Source organism: Ovis aries, chromosome 5, assembly GCF_016772045.2.
Source record: "Ovis aries strain OAR_USU_Benz2616 breed Rambouillet chromosome 5, ARS-UI_Ramb_v3.0, whole genome shotgun sequence".
NCBI classification, from domain to species: Eukaryota; Metazoa; Chordata; class Mammalia; order Artiodactyla; family Bovidae; genus Ovis; species Ovis aries.
The window spans coordinates 50,645,818-50,665,949 of record NC_056058.1 but is presented as its reverse complement, the minus strand read 5'-3'; the positions used below and the strand labels follow the sequence as shown (position 1 = coordinate 50,665,949).

Below are 20,132 nucleotides of genomic sequence, written 5' to 3'. Positions count from 1 at the left end.
ATAGTGTTAGGTCAGCGGTGATGGACATAGGTACACTTGACCCTCGCTCCCCTATTGCTACAGTATCAAATAATCCGCTTCCCAGGTGAAAATTAAAGCTAAGAAAAGCATGAGTATTTACAGAGTATTAACAGGGGCCAGGCACAAGTCTTTACAATAGGATTTCATTTCATTTCCTCACAACCAGAGGAAGGGAGATGTTATTATCCCCATTTCACATACAAGGCCATGAGACTTGGGAGAGGCTGAGTGTCTTGCCCAAGATCAAGCAGAGAAAGGAGGCAGAGCCAGAAATTGGAACTAGGCTTGTCCAACACAAATACCCATGCTCTCGACTTTGGCACTAGACTGCCAGACAAGGAAAAGATAGGAAGAGCTACCACAGGTGGGCTTTTGCCAGAAGTGGACTTGCCTGAAATCCCCTCAGGAAAAATATCGAAAAGAATATTTCCAAAGCTTCTCAGGCTGCATATCTCTGCTCTTCCGAGGGCAAAGTGATGGGGACTTGTCACGGACCTGATGCAGGCTGGGCCTCTGCAGACTCCTGTCCTTCCTTAGCAAGCAGCCCTTCAGGTGCAGAAGTCATCTTTCCAGACCCACTGATCGTGGGTAAATCTTCCTCTGTCACAGCAGTGAATGCAGGCCCTACAGGACAGTGTGTGAACTGGGTCTATGAAATCGACACTGACAGCAACAAACCTTCCAGGGGAGGAGGGGATGAAAAAAACAGCAAGTATTTTCCCAAGGTTCAGCCTTATAATTTTCCTGGAAGTTTCCAAACAGTCTGTTCAGCTTCTCGACAATGTGGAGGCTCTCCCTGATACTAAAGAAAAAATTTCTGTGCCTCTCCTTTTGTCCTTTTCCAGAGCTCAGAACACATGTTCACTGTTCACTGAAAGGCGCCAATCATACTCTCATCTAGGGATAATGAAAACCATCCAAACTTGGAATGTAGTGAGGCCTCATTATTCCATTATCCCATTTTACAGATGAACAAAATGGGGCCCCCAAAGTGCTTCAGGAGCTCTGGGAGGAGGGTCTCTTGGTCTCTGATATCTCACTCCAGGGCAGAATAACCTCTTTACAAGATCTGTGATTTGCAAGTTGGTTCCCCAAGTTAATGAAAGAGGCTGGGGGACACCAAGCAGGTAGGGTTTCCAATCTGACCAGCAAGGCACCTGGCCCAAGGCAACACTTGATGAATACTTGTTGAATGGAAGAAAAAAATGAAACAGTGGGTACAGAAATGCTACAGGATTCCCTTTTCTCTATGCTGGAGCTCCAGGTATAAGACTTCATTAGAAAAGAGAAGAAAAAAAAAAGGTTCCATTACATGAAAACAGACTGAAAATCATAGCACTGGAGTAGACAGTGCTGACCCCCAATCACTAGTGGATTTTTAGTGCAGAGCTGATGTTGGGCGATGGAGAGAAGAGATGAGAAGAGGAGATGACCTAGGAAACTGGAACCATTGCTCACAATTGGATCACTGCCTCCCTCTAGTTCAAAAGACCTAAATCTGTAATCCTTGGAACCTCTGCATACTTGGCAAAATTTTGTGTACAGGCTTTTTTTCTAGGCAGAAGATACAGAGTTATCAGATTTTCAAAGGAACATGTGACCTATAAAAAAGGTAAGCAGCACTGCTCAAGTCACTAAACCTCCACCGACAGGCAGTTTTAATCACAAGGAGTCTGAACGCTTTATTGCCAAAGAAATGGCAAGACAGGAAGGACTGACTGGCCCAGAGCCACACAGCAGGCTTGTGGCAGAGCTAGCATCTACATCTGAAATTCAGATGATGTTCTTTCTGATATATCAAGGGTCCTTAACCTGGGGTTCCTGGTCGAGCTTTGGGATCTAAAGACCTGCTGAATAGCATGCAAAATTGGGAGGATGAGTACTTTTCCATGAGAAGGAGACAGTGCTTTCATCTGATTCTCAAAGGGGTCTGTGACCTAAATAAGATAAGGACCACTGTGATCCTTGATTCCCCACAGAATCTGGAGAACTCGTAGGTAGAGTTGTTTCTGAGGCAAACGACCTTTGATCAGGGCTGGGGTGTATGTTGGTGAGCCTTGGTGCTCTTGCCCAAACCTGGCAACCCCTCCAAGGGCTGATGTCAGTCCTTCCCCCCAAGAAACAGTTGAGAGTGAGACAGTGCGTATGCTGACAGAACTGAGTGTGCTGAACGGAAAGGTTACAGAAACTTCTTGACATCAGCTGAGATGTCAGAGCTGAAGCTTTGGACATACTCAAACATCTTCCACCAAGATGGGCTCTGTCCCCTGGGAGACTGAAGGAGCAGGCGAGCCAGCAAGCACTCGGTTAAATGTCGTCTTAATTTGGAAAGCGCAGGGGGACATTTTTTTTTATCAATAGTCAGCCATTCTCCAGCACTAGCAGCGCCACAACGCAGTGCTCACTTGGAGCCCGGGGGCAGTTTCGAGACTGACAGGCAGCCTCCCTGCCTGTCACCCAACTTCAGCTTGGCAGCTCACTGACCCTACCTCTCCTCTGACTGAAATGAGAGGGATATGGCAACTACCACCCTTGGGACTCTGGAGAGAACACAGCAAGACAGGAACAGGACGGGAAGGGTTTCAGCACAGGCTCAGCCTGGCACACAGTGTGCACCTAGAAAATAGGTCAGTATTTTCCAGTCCCTACTAAGTGGGTACAATATAGTGGGTCAGGGGTAGGAGGCATGATCAGAAACATTCATTCAACAAACATTTTGTATTTATGAGTAATTACTAAGGGTCAGAAGTAGCACTAGGAATGGCAGTGGGGGGAGGGGTACACAGAATCATTTAAATATTTTAAAGCAATTGCTATGTGTTGGGTAGTCTTGGCACTGGCTGATGTCAGGTGGAGAGAAGATAATCCATAGAATCACTCATTCACTGAATGAAATTTACTGAACATTTGCTTAATGCCCTGCACTGAAAATATAATGAACCAAACAGCGTCCACAGTGTCAGTGAAAAGTTAAAGTGTTCGTCATGTCTGACTCTCTGTGACCCCATGGACTATAGCCCACCAGGCTCCTCTGTCCATGGAATTCTCTAGGCAAGAATACTGGAGTGGGTACCCATTCCCTTATCCAGAGGATCTTCCCAACCCAGAGATGGAACCCTGGTCTCCTGCACTGCAGGCAAATTCTTTACCAGCTGAGCCACAGGGCAGGGCCCTCTGAAACCAGCATCTCCAGATAAGGAGACTGAGGCAGCAGAGCCTTGGCAAAGGGCTCACTGCTGAGGGCACCAGGGCTCCAACACTGGGTCATCTGGACCCAGGCTGGCCCTGCTAATGGGGCCACCCCCCAGCCTCCCCTCACATTTCCTTTCAGGGCACTGACAATGAGTCATTAATAGCGGAATTTTAATGGCAAAAGCACAGCAGTTCCAGGGGCTTCGAGGAAGCCCATCCCCTGGGGCTGTACAGAGACCGCAGGGACTGAACAGCCGAGGATTTTTGGTCCCTTGACAACATTCCTCTCACGACTCTCCATCCTTCCTTCTCCACAATGGGAGCTTAAAAATATCCCCCTTCTGTATCTGGCATGCCAGATTGGATTAGCACTTAATTTGTAACAACCGATGGGGAGGGAGAGCCCTACCTGGCCATCACCACAGGAGGCCCAGGGTCCCCAGACTGTCTGAACTGCCCCTTGGCCCCAGGCATGACCAGAGAAGCTGATAATCAGAGAACCCCCAGTGACAAAAGGAGGGGAAGAGGCTGGGGAGTGGGGCTCCATGGGAAGGCAGGAAGTGACACTTTACATAGCGGGTGCCCCAGGAAGGTTTACCAGCTATCTGAGGGGACCTGGGCTCTGTGCCCAGCTCTATGAGGGGAGCACTCGGTTAACCAAGTTCTTTACTGCAGGATTTCTTGGAACCTTGAATATGCTGATGTATATTGTGAATCTATAAAAAGGGGATGTCTAGTGCAGCGTTTCCCAAACTTATCTGACCACAGACTTTTTTTTTTTGCAGAGATATGAGTGCGCTGCACAGCTTAAAACCCTGAGCTTTAACCAGTGTGTGTCTTGAGCCCTTACCTGCACAACGGGGCCTCATTTAGTGCTGAGGATACTGGAATCCAAAGAAAAAGTCCCTGCTTCCAAGGAGCCATCTGTAGGAGGAAGCCACAGGAGGGGACCAGTGGGGTGAGGCCCGTGTTCAGGGCAGCCCTGGAAAGGGAGTAAAGGGCAGGGGAGGTGCGGGAGCTAGAGGAAGCTTAGGGCTCCAGTGGCGAGACCACTAGAAGTGGGAGGAGGTGCGGCCGGCAGAGAGAGAAATGTAGAGAACTCCCCTCCTCAAATCCTCCCCACGTGGAGCTAGCCAGGCTGGGTGGTCTTTCCCATTTGAACAGTTCCTAGGGGCTTGGTCCTCAGTCCTTGCCACCCCGCACCCGCAACCACATCTCTGCTATTGAACTTGGGCTAACATCCAGAAGCCAGGGAACAGCTATGCACAAATTCAGTAATTGGAGTCATTAATGTTGACTCAGAAATCATTTTTTTCTATGTCTCTCTCTTGGAGAAGCTTTTAAGACCCTTTAAATTGGTTAATGGAGAGTTTAGATATGAGGATGGAGCCTCAGCTTTCAGCTTCCCCTGCCCGTCTCCCTGGCTTTCCCCAATATACTCAAGGGCAAGAGTGATGAGATAATCTCCAGTATCTCTTTTATTAAACTCCCATCCATTTCTGGCACAAACCTTTCACAAACGAGGATCTTGAAATCTACACTCTCTGGTACCAAAACTCCTGGGGCTCAATCTTCTCTTGTCGGCAGGACGATAATAAGGCTTTCACATAAAATTGCAGTGAGAACTGTGCAAAAGAGCCCTGGGCCAGGGGTCAAGAGGCAGGATTCTAGCCCTGGCCTGATGACTCACAAACCCATGGAAACAGGGCATCACTCTGCCTCCTGGGGCCTGAGTGCGCACCAAGGTCCTTTCGCAGTGAAATGTCCCACCTCAGCCCTGGAGGGTCGGAGGGCAGACACCGCTGCCCTCGGTCTACAGTTGAGGAAACAACACAGCAAGTCAGGCCACTGCTTCGAGGGGATGTGGCCAGAACCGGGGTCTTTATATACTTCCCTCTTCTTCACTGTGCTGGCCAGGTACTTAAGGTTCTTTGGGAAGGCAGGTGGATAATTGGCCTCTTCTTTGGGATTCAAGTTGTGGTATCTCTCTGAGAACTTGCAGGCTCCATCTTTAGGGCTGAGTGAAGCGTGAAGGCCTGAAAAAGTCAAACAGTTACATCAGGCCTTTGGACACTAAGCTCCTTCCTTCCAAATCAAAGGTGAAATGGAGACAATCATGGATCTAGTGGAGATGAACAAAAGCAACATGATTCAGCGTTTCCTGAGCTGTAGGCGTTTGTGGAACCACCCCTTTGGATCTGTGCTCCCTTTATGCAATGTTGCAAGGTTTTTCTCGAACTTGATTCACTATTTTTTAATATCTGTGAAACTATAATATGCTAATCACATTTTATAATATATATTAACAATACAAATACTAAAATAAAAAAAATATTAGCTTGAATGCTGCCTAAAATCCTCTTGTGAACCACCGGAGGCACACACATCAGATGCTGGCAAAAAATGATGTAGTCTGAGCCTGAGGAAACTGAGGCCAGGCAAGGGGGAAGGGAAGTGATTTCTCAAAGACAAAGGCCAAGGCAAGGACCAGGGTCTCTGGCCCCTTCAGTATAAAGTTTTCCCCAGGTCAATGAAGGAATCTTTTATATATAGACGAAATGACTGTGAACACATCCACAGCTCATTTGTGGGCCTATGAGAAATGATCGGAGTCATCTATTAGCCATGTACTTGAAATGGCTCAAAAACCTAAGCTCCCATGGAATTTCCACCCCAGAAAGGGATACTGACACCCTATTTTTGTTGCTATCTCACCTCCTTCCTGCCCGCCCCTCCCTCCAGCACCCGTGAGAGGTCCTGGTGACTGCATCTTATCTCACCTTAGCCAAAACCCAGTCTGACGAGACTCCTTTCCAAGGGATAAGGGTGTGGGGGGATGGCCCTGCTGGAGGCTCCAGGGCTGGCTCGGAGATGCCCGCTTCTACAGAGGAGGCCAAGGTTCCCTGTGCTTGAGGCGTGTGGCAGGCAAGAGGCTCCTGCCAGCAGGCTCCTGTTCAGGCTGCAAAGAGAGGGGCTGGAAAACGACTTCAGTCCTCTTACTGCTAGGTCGCTGGGCCCTGGGGCTGCAAGGAGAGGGGAGAGCAGTGCTTACCCTGTGTTCTTGGACGTCTACTTTGGAGCAAGGGTTTCTTAAAGGACTTGGCTCCCCTGGCATTGTTCACCAGGTCAGCCAGAGTGAGTTAGGGGTGAGCAGGGCTCCCAGAGCCCTAGACTGTAAATTGGGGCCCGGAGGCAGCCTCAGGATAGAGTCCCTCCTGACGAGTCATCTGAAAGGCCACCACGTATTCAACACCTACTATGCGCCAGGGCTATGCTAAGCCCTTGGCTGTCGTCTCATTTAATCCTCAATGAGTTTCCAGAGATTGATTCCAAGATGGCAGAGTAGAAGGACGTGCCCTCACCTCCTCATGTGAGAGTACCAATAACTAGCTGCTGAACAATCATCAACAGGGGGACGCGGGAACCCACCAAGAAAGGATATCCCACATCCAAAGACAAAGGAGAAGCCGCAATGAGATGGTAGAAGGGGACGCAATCACAATAAAATTAAATCCCATACCCTCCAGGTGAGTGGCCCACAAACTGGAAAATAACTGTATCACAGAAGTTCTCCCACTGTTGTGAAGGTTCTGAGCACTACGTCAGGCTTCCCAGCCCAGGGAACTGGCAAAAGGACTGGGAATCCCCAAGAAATCTGACTTTGAAGGCTGGTGGGATTTGATTACAGGACTTCCACAGGACTGGGGGAAACAGACTCCACTCTTAAAGGGCACAAACAACCTAATGAGTTTTCAGAGGTGAAGAAACAGAGGTGCAAGAACATGCAATCCAAGTTCAGTGACAGAGCAGGGGTTAAAACTCAGGTTTGATCTGTCAAACTCAAAAAGCTGGGCTCATACCCACCAATGGAGCAGGAAGTAACAGAGAGACAGAAGGCTACCGTCACCTGCTTCTCTGTCGCAGGGTACTAAGCTCAGGGAGGGACCTGATGGTTGTGATTCTCGTCTGTACCTGCTGCCTCCATGGAGAAGAGGGCCTGCAGCCTCTCCTTGGCGGGCGTGTTCCCCAGAGCTGCTGACTGCTGGTAACATCTCATGGCCTCTCCCAGACTCCTCTGTACCCCAAGGCCCTTCTCATAGCAAATTCCCAAGTGGTATCTGCTCTGTGAGTCCTAAAGGAAGAAACGGACAGACACACAGATGGACACACACAAAAGACTGAGAACTGAAATGCTGGGGCAGGAGGAAGGCGCAGCAGTCAGCAGGCTGGCGCTTCACCCCCGCAGGGTCAGGCCCAGCCCCGACTCCCTCACTGGACCAAGGGGTCTCAACTCTGAAGAGCCAGAGGCCCAGAACAGAGGAAACAGGGATCCTTCCACCCAGAGCAATTCCGGCCAGAGCAGTGTGGAAACTTGCTGAGGATGGTGTGCAGAAGCGAAGTCTGCGAGAGGCACTCAGTCCTGCTAGGGGAGTCAGGCCTCTAGGTTTGCCTGAAAGAGCCAGGAGCTGTTTCTCCTGGTAGAGGGTAGAGGCTGGGCTTCTGCAAGCCCAATATGCCTTCCTGATCTCTGCCCAGACGGTTACAAAGCCTACGTTACCGAGAACGTGTTCCTCCTCCTCTGAAAGGTTAAAATGGTTTTATCCCTTTGCCTTTGGCTCTGGGTCCTCTCTCTCTCTTGCTGAGAACTAGCAGTATCAGGTAGGGATTAGGAACCCAGTCTGTACAGCCAGATGTCTGAGTTCCAGTCTTGGCCTCACCACTTCCCAGCTGTGTAACCTCAGACATGACAGTCTATGTCTCTGTGCCTGTCTCCTCATCTGTAAAGTGGGACTAATAACAGCACCAACCTTATTAACCCTGTGGTTAAATGTGTCAGTACATGGAAAGTGTCTAGATTAGCGTTATTGTTATCACACTTGTCATTGCCCACATCGTAATCTCTCCCTCTCAGTAATAAATATTTTCATTATATTCAGTCTCCCAATCATGGTTCCATTTCTCTTCTGCCTTCTTTTTGTCTTGTTTTGTTTTGTTTTGCCAGCCGTATCTCTTCTGCCTTCTAAAGTCAAATTTCTGGAAAGTTTTTGTAACATGTAGACCAGAGTCTATGTAATAAATATGGTTGACTCATGGCTACAGGCCAGGTTGGAACACAGTCAAGGTCAAAATACCCATGCTGTTATGCACATACATGTTATACCACATCCCTTTGTGTACTTTTCCACTGGGCCTGCTGGGTGACTAACACAGGCCAGGGTGTCCCCAGGATTGTCCCTCATATGGTCCCGAGGCCCATCCAGCTCTAGGAAGGCTCTGCAGCTATTTCATGAAAAGGCAGGCACAGAGGCTGGTACTGCTTGGTAATACTGGTCCCCTTTTGATGGCTACTGCAAATACTTTGGGCTTCCCATGTAGCTCAGTGGTAAAGAATTCGTCTACCAATGCAGGAGAGGTGAGTTCAGTCCCTGTGTTGGAAAGATCCCCTGGAGTAGGAAATGGCAACCCACTCCAGTATTCTTGCCTGGAAAATCCCATGGACAGAGGAGCCTGGCAGGCAAGTCCATGAGGTCACAAAGAGTCAGATATGACTGAACATGCATGCCACCATGGCAGATACTTTGGACAACACAGAGTGAAAAAGGAGAAGTATTCTGATGCCCAAGAGTTCACTGAAGCCATCACCATGTCGGCCAGAAAGCAAAGAGGAGCAGCAGCCCTTATGGAGGGAAATTCTAGTACATGGCCACTGCTGGCTTTAATTCAGGGCTTCTGGTCCTTCAAGATACAACTCAAAAAATATATACACTGGTCAGAGACACTTGAGGATACAGCAGACCCACAGATGTCTTTTCAGTGATTCACGGTGACATAAAGCTATGAAATTTCCTGCATTAAAAATATCTGTTTAACCCAATATTTCCTGAACCTATCTGAACATTTTTTCCTTTTATTATTTATGCTAATGCTCTCTGGAACAGACTCTGGGTCATGCTACCTGGATGCCAATCCCTAGTTCACAGACAACCAGACATCCTCTACCCCTCAAACTGCTCAATGTCTTCACCTCACATGTCTTCTGACTTCCCTGGACTAAATTCCTTGTGATGGTACACCTTTTATGTGTGCACTTTACAAAGTGCTTTCACACTTATTATCTCAGTTAGATTCTGATCCTCACGACAACCCCGTGAAGCAGTAGGCAGGTCAGGCAGGCATTATTACTCCAATCTTAGAGATGAGGAAAACAAGTGACCAGCTCAGTAGTATGCTAGTAAAAATAACAACTAGCTCTCTAAGGGGGAAAGCCCTGCTGTGTAGCATTTGGCAATTCTGTGGTGCTTATGCTCCCCCAACAGCTGATTTCAAGCTAATGTCAACTCTTCTACGCTGGTGTGAGCTGACATCAGCACACCACTGCTCAAGGGGCACACAGCAAGTTAGCGAGAGTTAAGGCTTAAAGCCAATGCTCCTATCAGCCTTCTTCTAAGCATGGTACCCATTCCCAAATCACTTCCTCTATCCGATTTGATCCCCATCATGCCTGGATAAGGAAACCTCATACCCCATTGTTGGCTGCAAGCCAAAGATATTTCACAGCTCTCCGCTCGTCCACATAGGGCTCCTTGGTGAAAAACACCCCGAGAAAAGCTTGGGCCTGTGGTCAAGGAGGAAGGAAAAAGGTATCCTGGTTACTGCCTAGTTCAACATGACCCAAGTACCCAGGAAAGACCCTACCAATGGCATTCACCTCTCGTAAGCCTGAGTCTGCAGCCCGCTTCAGCATGGACACTGCCCTCTGCCGCTCATGGTCCCACGAGGAGCCTGGGTCTTGTAGCAGGCACCTTGCATAGCGGTATTGAGCCAGGTTGTGGCCCTGGCTGGCAGCCAATTGGTAATAAAAAGCTGCCTGGGTTGAAGGGGAAAATATCCAGTTAACTGAGAACTCTGTAGGCTGCCTTTTTTTGGAATGAAGTTTTAAAAAATTATTTTAATTAAATAATATATAATCACTGTATCAATAGATTAGTCAGAAAATACAAATAAGTCAAAAATAGAAACAAAATTCCAAGAAATCCTACCTTCTGAAGATAGTTCTCTGTTAATATTTTAGTGTACAGCCTTCCCCATATGCTGTAATATTAACATATATATACACATTATATATGTATTCACACACACATATCTAAGTGTGTGTGTGTATGTGTGTGCGTGTGCGTGTTTGTAGGGATAGAGAGAACTATTTTGCAACCTATTTTTTTTTCACTTAACACTACACCCTGGTGGCTCAGTGGTAAAGAATCCACCTGGCAATGCAAGAGATATAGGTTCGATCCCTGGTCGGAGAAGATCCTACACACTGCAGATCAACTAAGCCTATGCGCCACAACTATTGAGCCTGTACTCTAGAGTCCTGGAGCTGCAATTACTGAAGCCCATGCACCCTAGAGCCCATGTTCTGCAACAAGAGAAGCCACCACGATGGCTTTGTTGCACTGCAACAAAGAGCAGCCCCCGGTCTCTGCAACTAGAGACAAGCCCATGCAACAGTGAAGACCCAACACAGCCAAAAATAAAGAAGTAAAATAAATAAAACTGTTAAAAAAAGCTGCTAGTTTAAAAAAAGTAATACACCACGAATACCTTCCCTTATAAATAAATATAGATACAGTACATCATTTTTAAGGCCAACATAGATGTTACTAACCAATTCTCTATTGAAGGAACTTCAAATTGCTTCCCTTTTTTGGGCCATCATATACAATTCTAGGAAATAACATTCTTATGTACAACATCTTTGCCTACCCTACATTTTAGAATTAATTAATCCATTCATCAAGGTAACATTCTAGGTCATGAGGATATAGCTGCAAAGAAGAAAGACAAGGTCCCTGGCCTTCCTGTGTTTGGAGTTTAAATTCTGAGAAGCTGGAGACTTATTTATTTTTCCCTCCAGGCTTGGAGAGAGAAGCTGGACTTTCCCAAGCCCTGGCCCCTGCTCATCTCTGGAGGTCACTATGGGCAATGCAGCACAGGCCATGAGCCTGGGGGCAGAAGGAGGTGCGGTACCTTCCTGGGGTCCCTGGGGGTGCCCCTGCCATGCTCGTGACACAAGCCCACGTTGTACTGTGCTTTGCTGTAGCCGCGGTCTGCTGCTTTCTGGAAGTAAGAAAAGGCTGCCATGTAGTCCCCATTCTTCATGTTCTCTGTCCCTGTAAGAAAGCACAGGCTGTAAACACAGCTTCCTCTGTGAACTTCCCCACATCCTTAGTCAGATACCCAGAGGCTCCTTCCTTTCTTTTTTGTGCTAGACACTTTGCATGGATGTATTTCCATCCTCTGAGTATTTCCATCCTATACTCCATCCTTCTCTTGGGAGCAGCATCCTAATTTTCCCTTTGGGAACAGCCCTCCCCCCAGTGCTGTCAATCAGTGTGCCTCTGCTCTTCCCAACCAATGAGACCTTCTCTCAGGAATCTGAATCTTGATCTGGTTGCAACAGGAGAGAGAACAGCCCCTGCAGGTTATTCTGATGGCAGCACTCTGCAGACACTGATGCTCAGTTACTGCCCTCTAGATTTCTGGAGCCTCTCTGATTCCTGTCCTTTCTGATTCCTTGGCAGGAAGCTATAGATCCCAATAGATTCCTTTTGTGCTTAGGTTAGCCAAAGTGGGTTTAGGCTGCTTGTCACCAACATAAGGTAACTGATACAGCTGATACTGTCAATCCTGCTTTATGAGAAAACTGTGAGAGATAATATAAGAGATCCCAGCTCCAAAGCCCATGTTCTTTTTATCATCTGAACAAAGAGGAAAACAGGGAAGAGGCTGGGCATGGCCTACTCTCAACTCTAAGCCTGTTTTTCCTGCCTGGGATGCCTTTTTCTGCCTCCATCATCAGGCCGTCCCAACCTGTTTCTGCCCTAGAATCTTCAGACCACACTCAGGCTTTAAACACTCTTCTGGCACTTACTTCATATATAAGCCTTTTTCTAGGAACTAAACTGTTTTGAGAGTACAAGCCCTGTCTCCTCAATTAGACTGTAAAATCCCGGAGGCAGAAGCAGAAAAAGAATGTAGAAGAAATAACTCTGCATAGGGTGAAAGCTCTATACAAATGCAAAATATGATTATGGCTTACGCTCCCTTTGTGCTCTGCCACAGTGCTGAGCACTTGCTGAATAAATGAATATGTATATGAAGGAAGGAATGGGCAAGAAAATTCTCAGAAGACGGTCTGCCCATCAAAAATCACAAAAAGCTAATGAGGTGGAAGCTGGGTTCCATTCAGCTAGCAGTGAATGAGTCACCTCCCGGCTGCCTGAAAACTCACTGTCAAGGGTTCACAGAGCCCTCTGTCCTTGAGGAGAAGACTCCAGAGGGCGAAGGATCCCACCCTGTCTCCATTCCCCACACTGGCTCCTCTGCCTCTAACCTAGACCAAGTCACTATCACATTTTGTTTAACCATCAGCTCCAAGCTAGTTTCCTGTTTCCCTTCTGGCATTCCTATGATCCACATCTGTCTACACAGCAGGCAGAAATTTTTTCTTGTTTTTTTTTCAATTTGACTGTACTTACATCATGCAGGATCTAGTTCCCCGACCAGGGATCAAACGAAGGCCCCCTGCATTGGGAGCGCAGTCTTTACCTCACTAGACCACTAGGGAAGTCCCACAGGCAGAGAGATCTTTGAAAAAGTAGATCAGATCACATCACTGCCCCGCTTTCTGCTGCAGTACAAAAGCCCTCCAGTGGCTTCCTGTCTCAACCACTGTCGCTCAGAGGTCTGATCTGATCTGGCCCCTGCCTGTTTCTCTAATTTCATCTCTTTCTACTCTCCTGGTGATCCCTGAGCTCCAGCCACATTCACCCTTTTTTCCCTTTAAACAAACAAAATTCAATCCTGCCTCAGGACCTTTGCACTTGCTATTCCCTCAGCTTGAAAGCTTTCTCCAAACAGAAACAAGACTGGCTTATTTTTGTCAGCCAGGTCAAGGATCTTTCCATCTGTGATTCAGTCAGGTCAAGGCCTTCCAAATCAGAGCTGCTCCTTGTCCAAGTCACTAAAGCATCCCCCTGTGTAATTTTCTCCATAAGATTTATCATCTACTGAAATTCTCTTTTTTGTTTGTTAATTTGTTTTTCTCTCCTTCAGCTCACACAACAGCTCTATGAGAGTAAGGACTTTGTCTTGTGAAACACCGTGTCTCCAACAACTAAAACAGGGCTTAGCAAAGGTGACTGTTTAATACATCTGTACTGAATAATCCCAGCCTTTCCCCCACAGGCCCATTAGACTCCAAGAGATGCTGCTGGGGGGTCTGAGAAGGCCTGAAACAAGCCAGGTCACTGTGGTGAATAGGACAAATGTTGAAAGGTATCTGGGTCTCCAGATGTGGGTAAGTAAGGGCACTTGAGGGCCTGCACCAAACCTCAGGAGACTATCTTTGCCTAAGTGTGGCAGAAAATTCAAGGTATCATTCCAAGATTTTTCTCCTTCTTACACAGTAACAGAATTTCCAGGTACATTTCTATGACTACATTTCCCAGGCTCCTCTGAGACTAAATATAACTTCAAGTCTTCATTCTGGACAATAATCTGTGCAACTGCTAGGTTGGGAAGGAGTGGTTCTTCAGCTTTCTCACCTTTCCCCTTCCAGCTGGTTAGTATTTGCATATGAGGCAGATGGGACCTTTAGCCTGTTTTAAGAATGGCAGAACTATTGGACTGAGAATAGGTCCCTAACACCACTAAGCCATTCTGCCAGCTTTGGTCGACATACCTTGGAGAAAATAAACTCTCTCATGTTTATTTATGTTATTATTAGGCCATTTGCTGCCCTGATCTTATCTGACCTACCCCAAATCTTTCCCATTTTCCCATCTGCCTTCCTAGAGGCAGGGTCCATCCAGTTACCTAGGAAGTTGAAAGCGATGGAAACACTGAGCTGGAAGAGCTGCTGAATGGAAGTCATGGCCTCCTCGAGGGAAAGACTTTTTGATTTCTCTTGTTCCTGGGGAAGAAACATAGACTCATCATAGGACAGTTCCCTGGGAGTGCTGCCTATTTCGGGAAATGTTATAGGGATCCAGGTGGCCACATGGACAATACCTGCTTTTCGTCAGTGGGCTGAGGTTGGGCCGGCTTTGCCTTGGACTTGAAGCTACTGCTGGCATGCAGGAAGCTGATGTCACTGGGATCTGCGAGGGAAAGGGCAAAGGAGGAAGGTGTTATTTCTTTTTTCTCCCACTCTCCCAATGCCCCCAGCCTTCCAGCCAGCACCACTGCCAAGAACCAAAATAATTCCAAATTGCCCCAGAAAGCATGAGGACTCACAAGAATGACAATTCCCTTAGCTGGCATATGCAGCAATAAAAAAGTCCATCTGCCCAATTCCCCACCCCCACCCCACCCCGCCACAGCCTTCTGCTTTTAGTAGCTGGGGCCATACCTTCCTCAGAGGGATCCTGATGCCTAGCTGCTCTCAAGGAGCTGGGAGAAGAGATGCTTTCAGGCTGAGTGGAGGGTTCTTCCTGGCCCAGCCTGTGTTTCCCAAGGCCAGTGTGCCTGGGAGCTGGGCTATCAGGGCTGGGCAGAATGTGTCTCCGCAGTGCTAGAAAGAGCCAGTGAGAACAGTCACATCAGAAGGGGATCAGTTCAGGGCTTCCCTGGCCATCCAGTGGTTAAGACTCTGTGTTTCCAATGCACAGAGGGCGTGGGGGCGTGGGTTGGGTTCGATCCCCAGTTGGGGAACTAAGATCCCACATGTGATACGCCCAAATAAAATTTAAATAAAAGAGAGAGAAGGGGATTGGTTCATCCTACTGGGACTGACTGAGCTCTCCCTGAGATTTTACGGACCAAAGGAAGAATCTGGAAACTCCTGAGATATTCCATCACATGCCTCCTCCTCCATTTCTTTGGCTGGCTTCCCTCCACTTGGGTGGAAAGAGGCCCACATTTCTGCTGATACCCACATCCCTCAAGCATAAATCTCTCCTTGGCTTGAATTCTTTCAGCCGCAGGAAGGCATCTACTTTATTCACTCTTCTAGCCTGGCACTTAGCACTTGGTTTGATGGTAATATTGATAATGATTGTAGTCATAATAATAAAGGCAAGAACTTAAAGTGATACTTACTGAGTGCTTTCTACATGCCAGGCACTAAGTCCTCCACATGTATTGACTCATTTAGTCCTTCCAAGAAACCTATGGGGTGTGTTTTATTATTTCCTCATTTTACAGGTGAAGAAACTGAGGCACAAGAAAGTTAAGTGACTCATCCAGGGATTTCCCTAGTGGTCCAGTGATTAAGAATCCACCTTCCAATGCAGGGAACACACGTTTGATCCCTGGTCTGGGAACTAAGAACCCATGTGCTCTAGGGTACTGAGTAGTGCAACTAATACCAAACACAGCTAAAAATAAGTAAGTTTTTTTTTTTTTAAGTAATTTGGCCAGGGACACAAAACTAGTTTCAGCAGTTCTGGGCTGGAATCCTGGCAGTGTGACTCCAGACCTGTAACCGTGACACTGCACTGCACTGCCTCTGTACCATGGCACATGATAGCCATTCAATAAGGTGGCTCAGTTGGTAAAGAATTCACCAGCAACACAGGAGTACTGCTTGCAATGCAGGAGATCAGAGTTCGATCCCTGAATCAGGAAAATCCCTTGTAAAAGGTAATGGCAACCCATTCCGGTATTCTTGCCTGGAAAATCCCATGGACAGACAAGCCTGGCGGGCTACAGTCCATGGGGTCGCAAAAGTTGGACACAACTTAGCGACTAAGCCACCGCCACAAAGATTCACTTTTTAATGAATGACTAACCAGAGAATAACCTAACTGGTTGAGAACGGGGCAGGGAGCCACACCTAGAATCTAAAATCTCCTGGACCCCTGCACGGCTCCCTCCATGAAAGGTGAGGGGAGGACATGGGAGGACCCTGGGGGCAGGTGTGGCCTACACCCTGGGTGGATAGAACTTCCTCCCATTCCCCTTCCTCTGACTGCAGATAGGAAAGGCAAGGAGCCTCTGATGGCTCTTTTCCTGAGGTGTGTCCAGAGATGCTTCCTGGCGCAGAGAAACTCCCAGCCCAGCCCTTCTGTCCCTGGGACTGAGAACTCACAGGAACAAGGGTGCCTCAAGGGAGATGAGAGGAAGCGGTCCAGCGGACTGCACCAAGAGCAGTGCTCCACTCGCCAAGGTCCTGCTGGCAGGGATGTCTGGAAGTGGATCTGCCTCGCCAGCTGCAGGGCCAACACGGCCAGAGTGCCCTGGGGAAGACAGCATATAATGGACACAGCTCTCCATTGATCAACTCCTGCAGCCCAATGTCACTACCTCGAGAAGCCCTTTCCTGATTTCTGGCTGTGGCCGCTTGCCCACTACACACTCTTACAAGCACCCAAACCTTCCCTGTGGAGCCCAGATCACACTGGTACTTAAACAGTCATCTCTGCAATTATCCATCAAGGTCTGTCTCTCCTGTTAGTCTCTAAGCACTACAAGGGCAGGAACCATGTCTATTTTGCTCACCTATGTATTCCTAGTAGACCATAGATATAGTCTAATAGATATAGACTTATCTATCTATATAATCTGGTAAATACAGGCACCTCACCTAATAGATATAGCACTAATAAATAAATGTTGAATAGATGCATGAGTGAGTGACTGAATAAACATGGGCAATAGTGACAAAGCTCAGGGGTGACATCAGGACCCCTGAGATCCAGACCCAGTTTATAGAAGGACTCACTGCAGGATCACCCAAGGGTTCATATCATTGACAAAATGGGAAAACACACCCTCTCCAGGATGTGTTATGCCCCTAGGCCACAGATCCCCAGAGAGAAGTGCCCTTGGTGTGGAGACATTCCAGGCTCAGCTCTGCTGATGACACCAAATTAAAGATTAGAAACCTGAGGCTCAGAGAGGTCAAACCTCCTGCCCAAAGTACACAGCATGAAAGTGAGAGGGATGAGAAATGATGGACATGAGAATGATGTGAGTGCCAACTTCATTTAGAGTATCTTAAAAACAGAACCTGAGAGGCAAAGATTCTACCCTGATAGACCTCCTGTCAGCTCATATTACTAAACCTCTGTCTTTATAGATCAGAGTCAATAAATATTTACTAAGTAACTGTTACAGGCCAGGATGTGTACTGAGTGCTTTCATAAGCTATACTAGATACAGCAACAAAGGTACAGACCATAGTAGCTAACAGCATGAGCTCCAGAGTAAAATCTGGTTCTTCTACTTAATAGCTGTGTGCTCTTAAGAGTGTTACCTAAACTTTCAGAGCCTGAGTTTCCTCATCTATAAAATGAATATTATATTTCCTCTGTAAAGCTTTGTAAGGATTAAATAAGATAATATACAGAGAATTTATTAATAAATGAAAAGTTAGCTATTTAGTAATATTTAGTTATAAGCGTCATGAAGAATCATATCTACCTTGTTCTCTGCTATGTCCCTAAGGCATAGCAAAAGATGCCTGGCTCAATGAAGGTGTTCAATAAATGTTTACTGAATGAATAGAAGCTTCCCTGGTAGTTCAGACAGTAAAGTGTCTGCCTACAATGCAGGAGACCCAGGTTCAATCCCTGGGTCAGAAAGATCCACTGGAGAAGGAAATGGCAACCCACTCCAGTATTCATGCCTGGAAAATCCCATGGACTGAGGAGCCTGGTAGGTTACAGTCCATGGGGTCGCAAAGGGGGAACAGGATCAGCAATATCTCCCCAAATATGCTCCAACACCATGGGTTACTCAAATTTTGAGTGTGGGCACATTGATGCCCTAGCTCTTGTTTCTAGGCTACACTTCCATACAGGATCATTCTCATCCACAATGAAGGTCAAGAAAAGGAGTGGGGAAGCCTTACCCATGATATGGCATCCCACAATGTGTTCCGGGAGCCACAAGCAGACATCCACTGGAAGGCATCCTTCCATCCATGGGACTTTGGGCCCCTGCTTGTGCCTGGGCCAGGGCAGTGGGGCCTGGACCTAGATGTAACAGAGGCTATCAAGTTCTGGCCTAAGTGAGGGTAGAGGGAGGCCAGGGAGCACATAGGTGACAGAATGGCAGTATCTCACCTGTCAAAACTGGGCACAGGAACCAGCAGGTTGGAGGAGGTAGCCTGAGGCCCATCTGGGCTGGAGGACTTGGGGGTCACCCCACGAAGGCCAGGTCCCAGCAGACGGGGAAGAGCTGTACAGAGCAAGGATCAGTCACTTTCACATGAACAGGATTGAGGCAAGGACGTCTCCACCAGTCTTCCCTCTGACCCTTGACAGAGCCCCACACCAGGAACCCAGGAAACACTGACACTTGCTTCTGCAGAGGTTCTTTAACAAGGATACACGTAAGAATCTTTTGCCTACAACAGATTCCAGCGTGCCACCCCAGAACCAAACAAACCAGGAGCATTCAGGGTTGAGCTATTTTGAAAAAGCTCCCTGGGTGATTTCTAGTGCCCTTCTGATAACCACTGTTCTAAAACGACCATTCATTCAAATACAAACTCTCGCTCACGGTTTGGAGCTTTCGGTCTCTAGAAATCTCGCGTCTTTCCATTGGCTCCGCCCACTCTGCTCATCTTTCCTGGACTGTTCACTGTCTCCGGCTACTTGGCTCCTCCCCTTCCAATAACTCCACCAACTCCTAGGCTCTACGCTCCACCTTCTTCCTACTAACCACTCCCACACCTCAAATTCCAAAGACCCCTTGACACAGATTGTAGCCCCGCCCCTTACGACGCAGCCTCTCCTCCGCTCTAGCACCGCCCATTATTGCTTTTGGCTTGATCCTCCTGGCCGCACCCTCCTCTGTTTCAAGTCTCAGGTGCCCTTTAAGATCCGGGGCTCCGAAGTCCCTTACCTCGGCCCAGGAGTCCCGGCAGCCGCCACATGTCGTCGCCAGCACCATAGAGCTCGCGGCCGAAAGAGGGAGGCCAAACCACGGGACAGCGGCTAGAGTGGCCGCTGTGGCGCCCTCCGAGTGGCCAAGTCCCCTAGGAAGCTCGCTACCAGCCAATTAGAGGGGAGCCCAGCCGGAAGCACGGCAATCAGCGAAAGGAAGTGGGGGTGTAGGCGTATTTAGGGGTAGCGGAGAGGTGAACTGCGACAAGGGCACGGGGATGTTGCCCCAGCATCCTGTGGAAGAGGTGTCATTTGCTGGCTGCACAAGAATGGGGGGATCGCACAGAGACACGGGGTGGCAGGTGGCGAAGCTGAACCGCCTCAGAAACAGGACCGTTGAGAAGCGGGGCAAGAGCGGCCTCCGTGGTGCTTGACGAACTTGCAGACCCCGTGGAGGCTCGAGGGGGAACAATCTTCCCCAGGCCCCGAGGCTAGAGATGGGTGACACCAGGCCCAGTGGGTGGAGGAGAGGAGCCTTAGGGTGCGACGGAGTAAAACAGTAGTCCGAGCTTTCCGCCCAAGGCCATCAGCTTCGAGTTGCAGACACGGCACGACTTGACAGGAGATGAAAAACTGCACCTGGGGAACTCGGCTCTGGCTCGGCTTTGTTTCACTGTGTACCCTCCGGCCGAGCCCTTCCTTTGTCAGTGCCTCAGTCTGCCCCATGATAGGGTCAGATGGAGTGATCTCCCCTGGTCCTTCCTGGTTTAACAGGAACAAATTTCTGGTTTGAATGCTGCTTTCAAAGAGGAGACTGGCCCCCTCCTGGCCGCCTGTTAATCAGAGCTCTTATCTTCAATCTAAGCCAGTGTTATCTGTATATTCTTTTGTTGGGCAAAGAATCAATCCTCTTTCCCCACAGTTGAATCCATGAAACAAAGGATCTCAAATTCAAATGTAAGTTGCTCACACTTTCTCCCTCCTCCTTTCTCCCTGGCAGGTGACTTCTGGGTTGGTGGAAGTCTCTGAGGTAAAAGAGTACTTGGGGGAGTGGGGGGTACCTACCTTTAGACCCAGGCATGT

The 20,132-nt window shown here is 48.1% G+C and overlaps 1 protein-coding gene across 4 annotated transcripts; it reads right to left on the bottom strand.

Moving 5' to 3' along the window:
- Positions 1-150: 150 nt before the first annotated feature.
- On the bottom strand, positions 151-19,167 carry DELE1 (DAP3 binding cell death enhancer 1). Of its 4 annotated transcripts, XR_006059972.2 has the most exons (15): positions 19,069-19,167; positions 18,285-18,399; positions 18,071-18,194; positions 16,307-16,454; positions 14,627-14,788; positions 14,287-14,375; positions 14,092-14,188; positions 11,242-11,384; positions 9,923-10,081; positions 9,737-9,829; positions 7,186-7,345; positions 5,994-6,236; positions 4,724-5,249; positions 4,064-4,137; positions 151-645 (listed from the first exon to the last, which is right to left on the bottom strand). XR_006059972.2 is itself a non-coding variant. In XM_004008905.5 (13 exons), the coding sequence occupies exons 1-12, from the start codon at positions 19,097-19,099 to the stop codon at positions 5,995-5,997; spliced, it is 1,563 nt and encodes a 520-aa protein (XP_004008954.2). In that variant the 5' UTR covers positions 19,100-19,167; the 3' UTR covers positions 4,674-5,249; position 5,994. The 4 variants fall into 4 exon arrangements, 2 of the variants coding, with proteins under 2 accessions (XP_004008954.2, XP_012034046.2); XM_004008905.5 differs by lacking the exons at positions 151-645; positions 4,064-4,137 and having other exon boundaries at positions 4,674-5,249; XR_009600694.1 differs by lacking the exons at positions 9,737-9,829; positions 9,923-10,081 and having other exon boundaries at positions 151-4,137.
- Between the last annotated feature and the right edge of the window lie 965 nt (positions 19,168-20,132).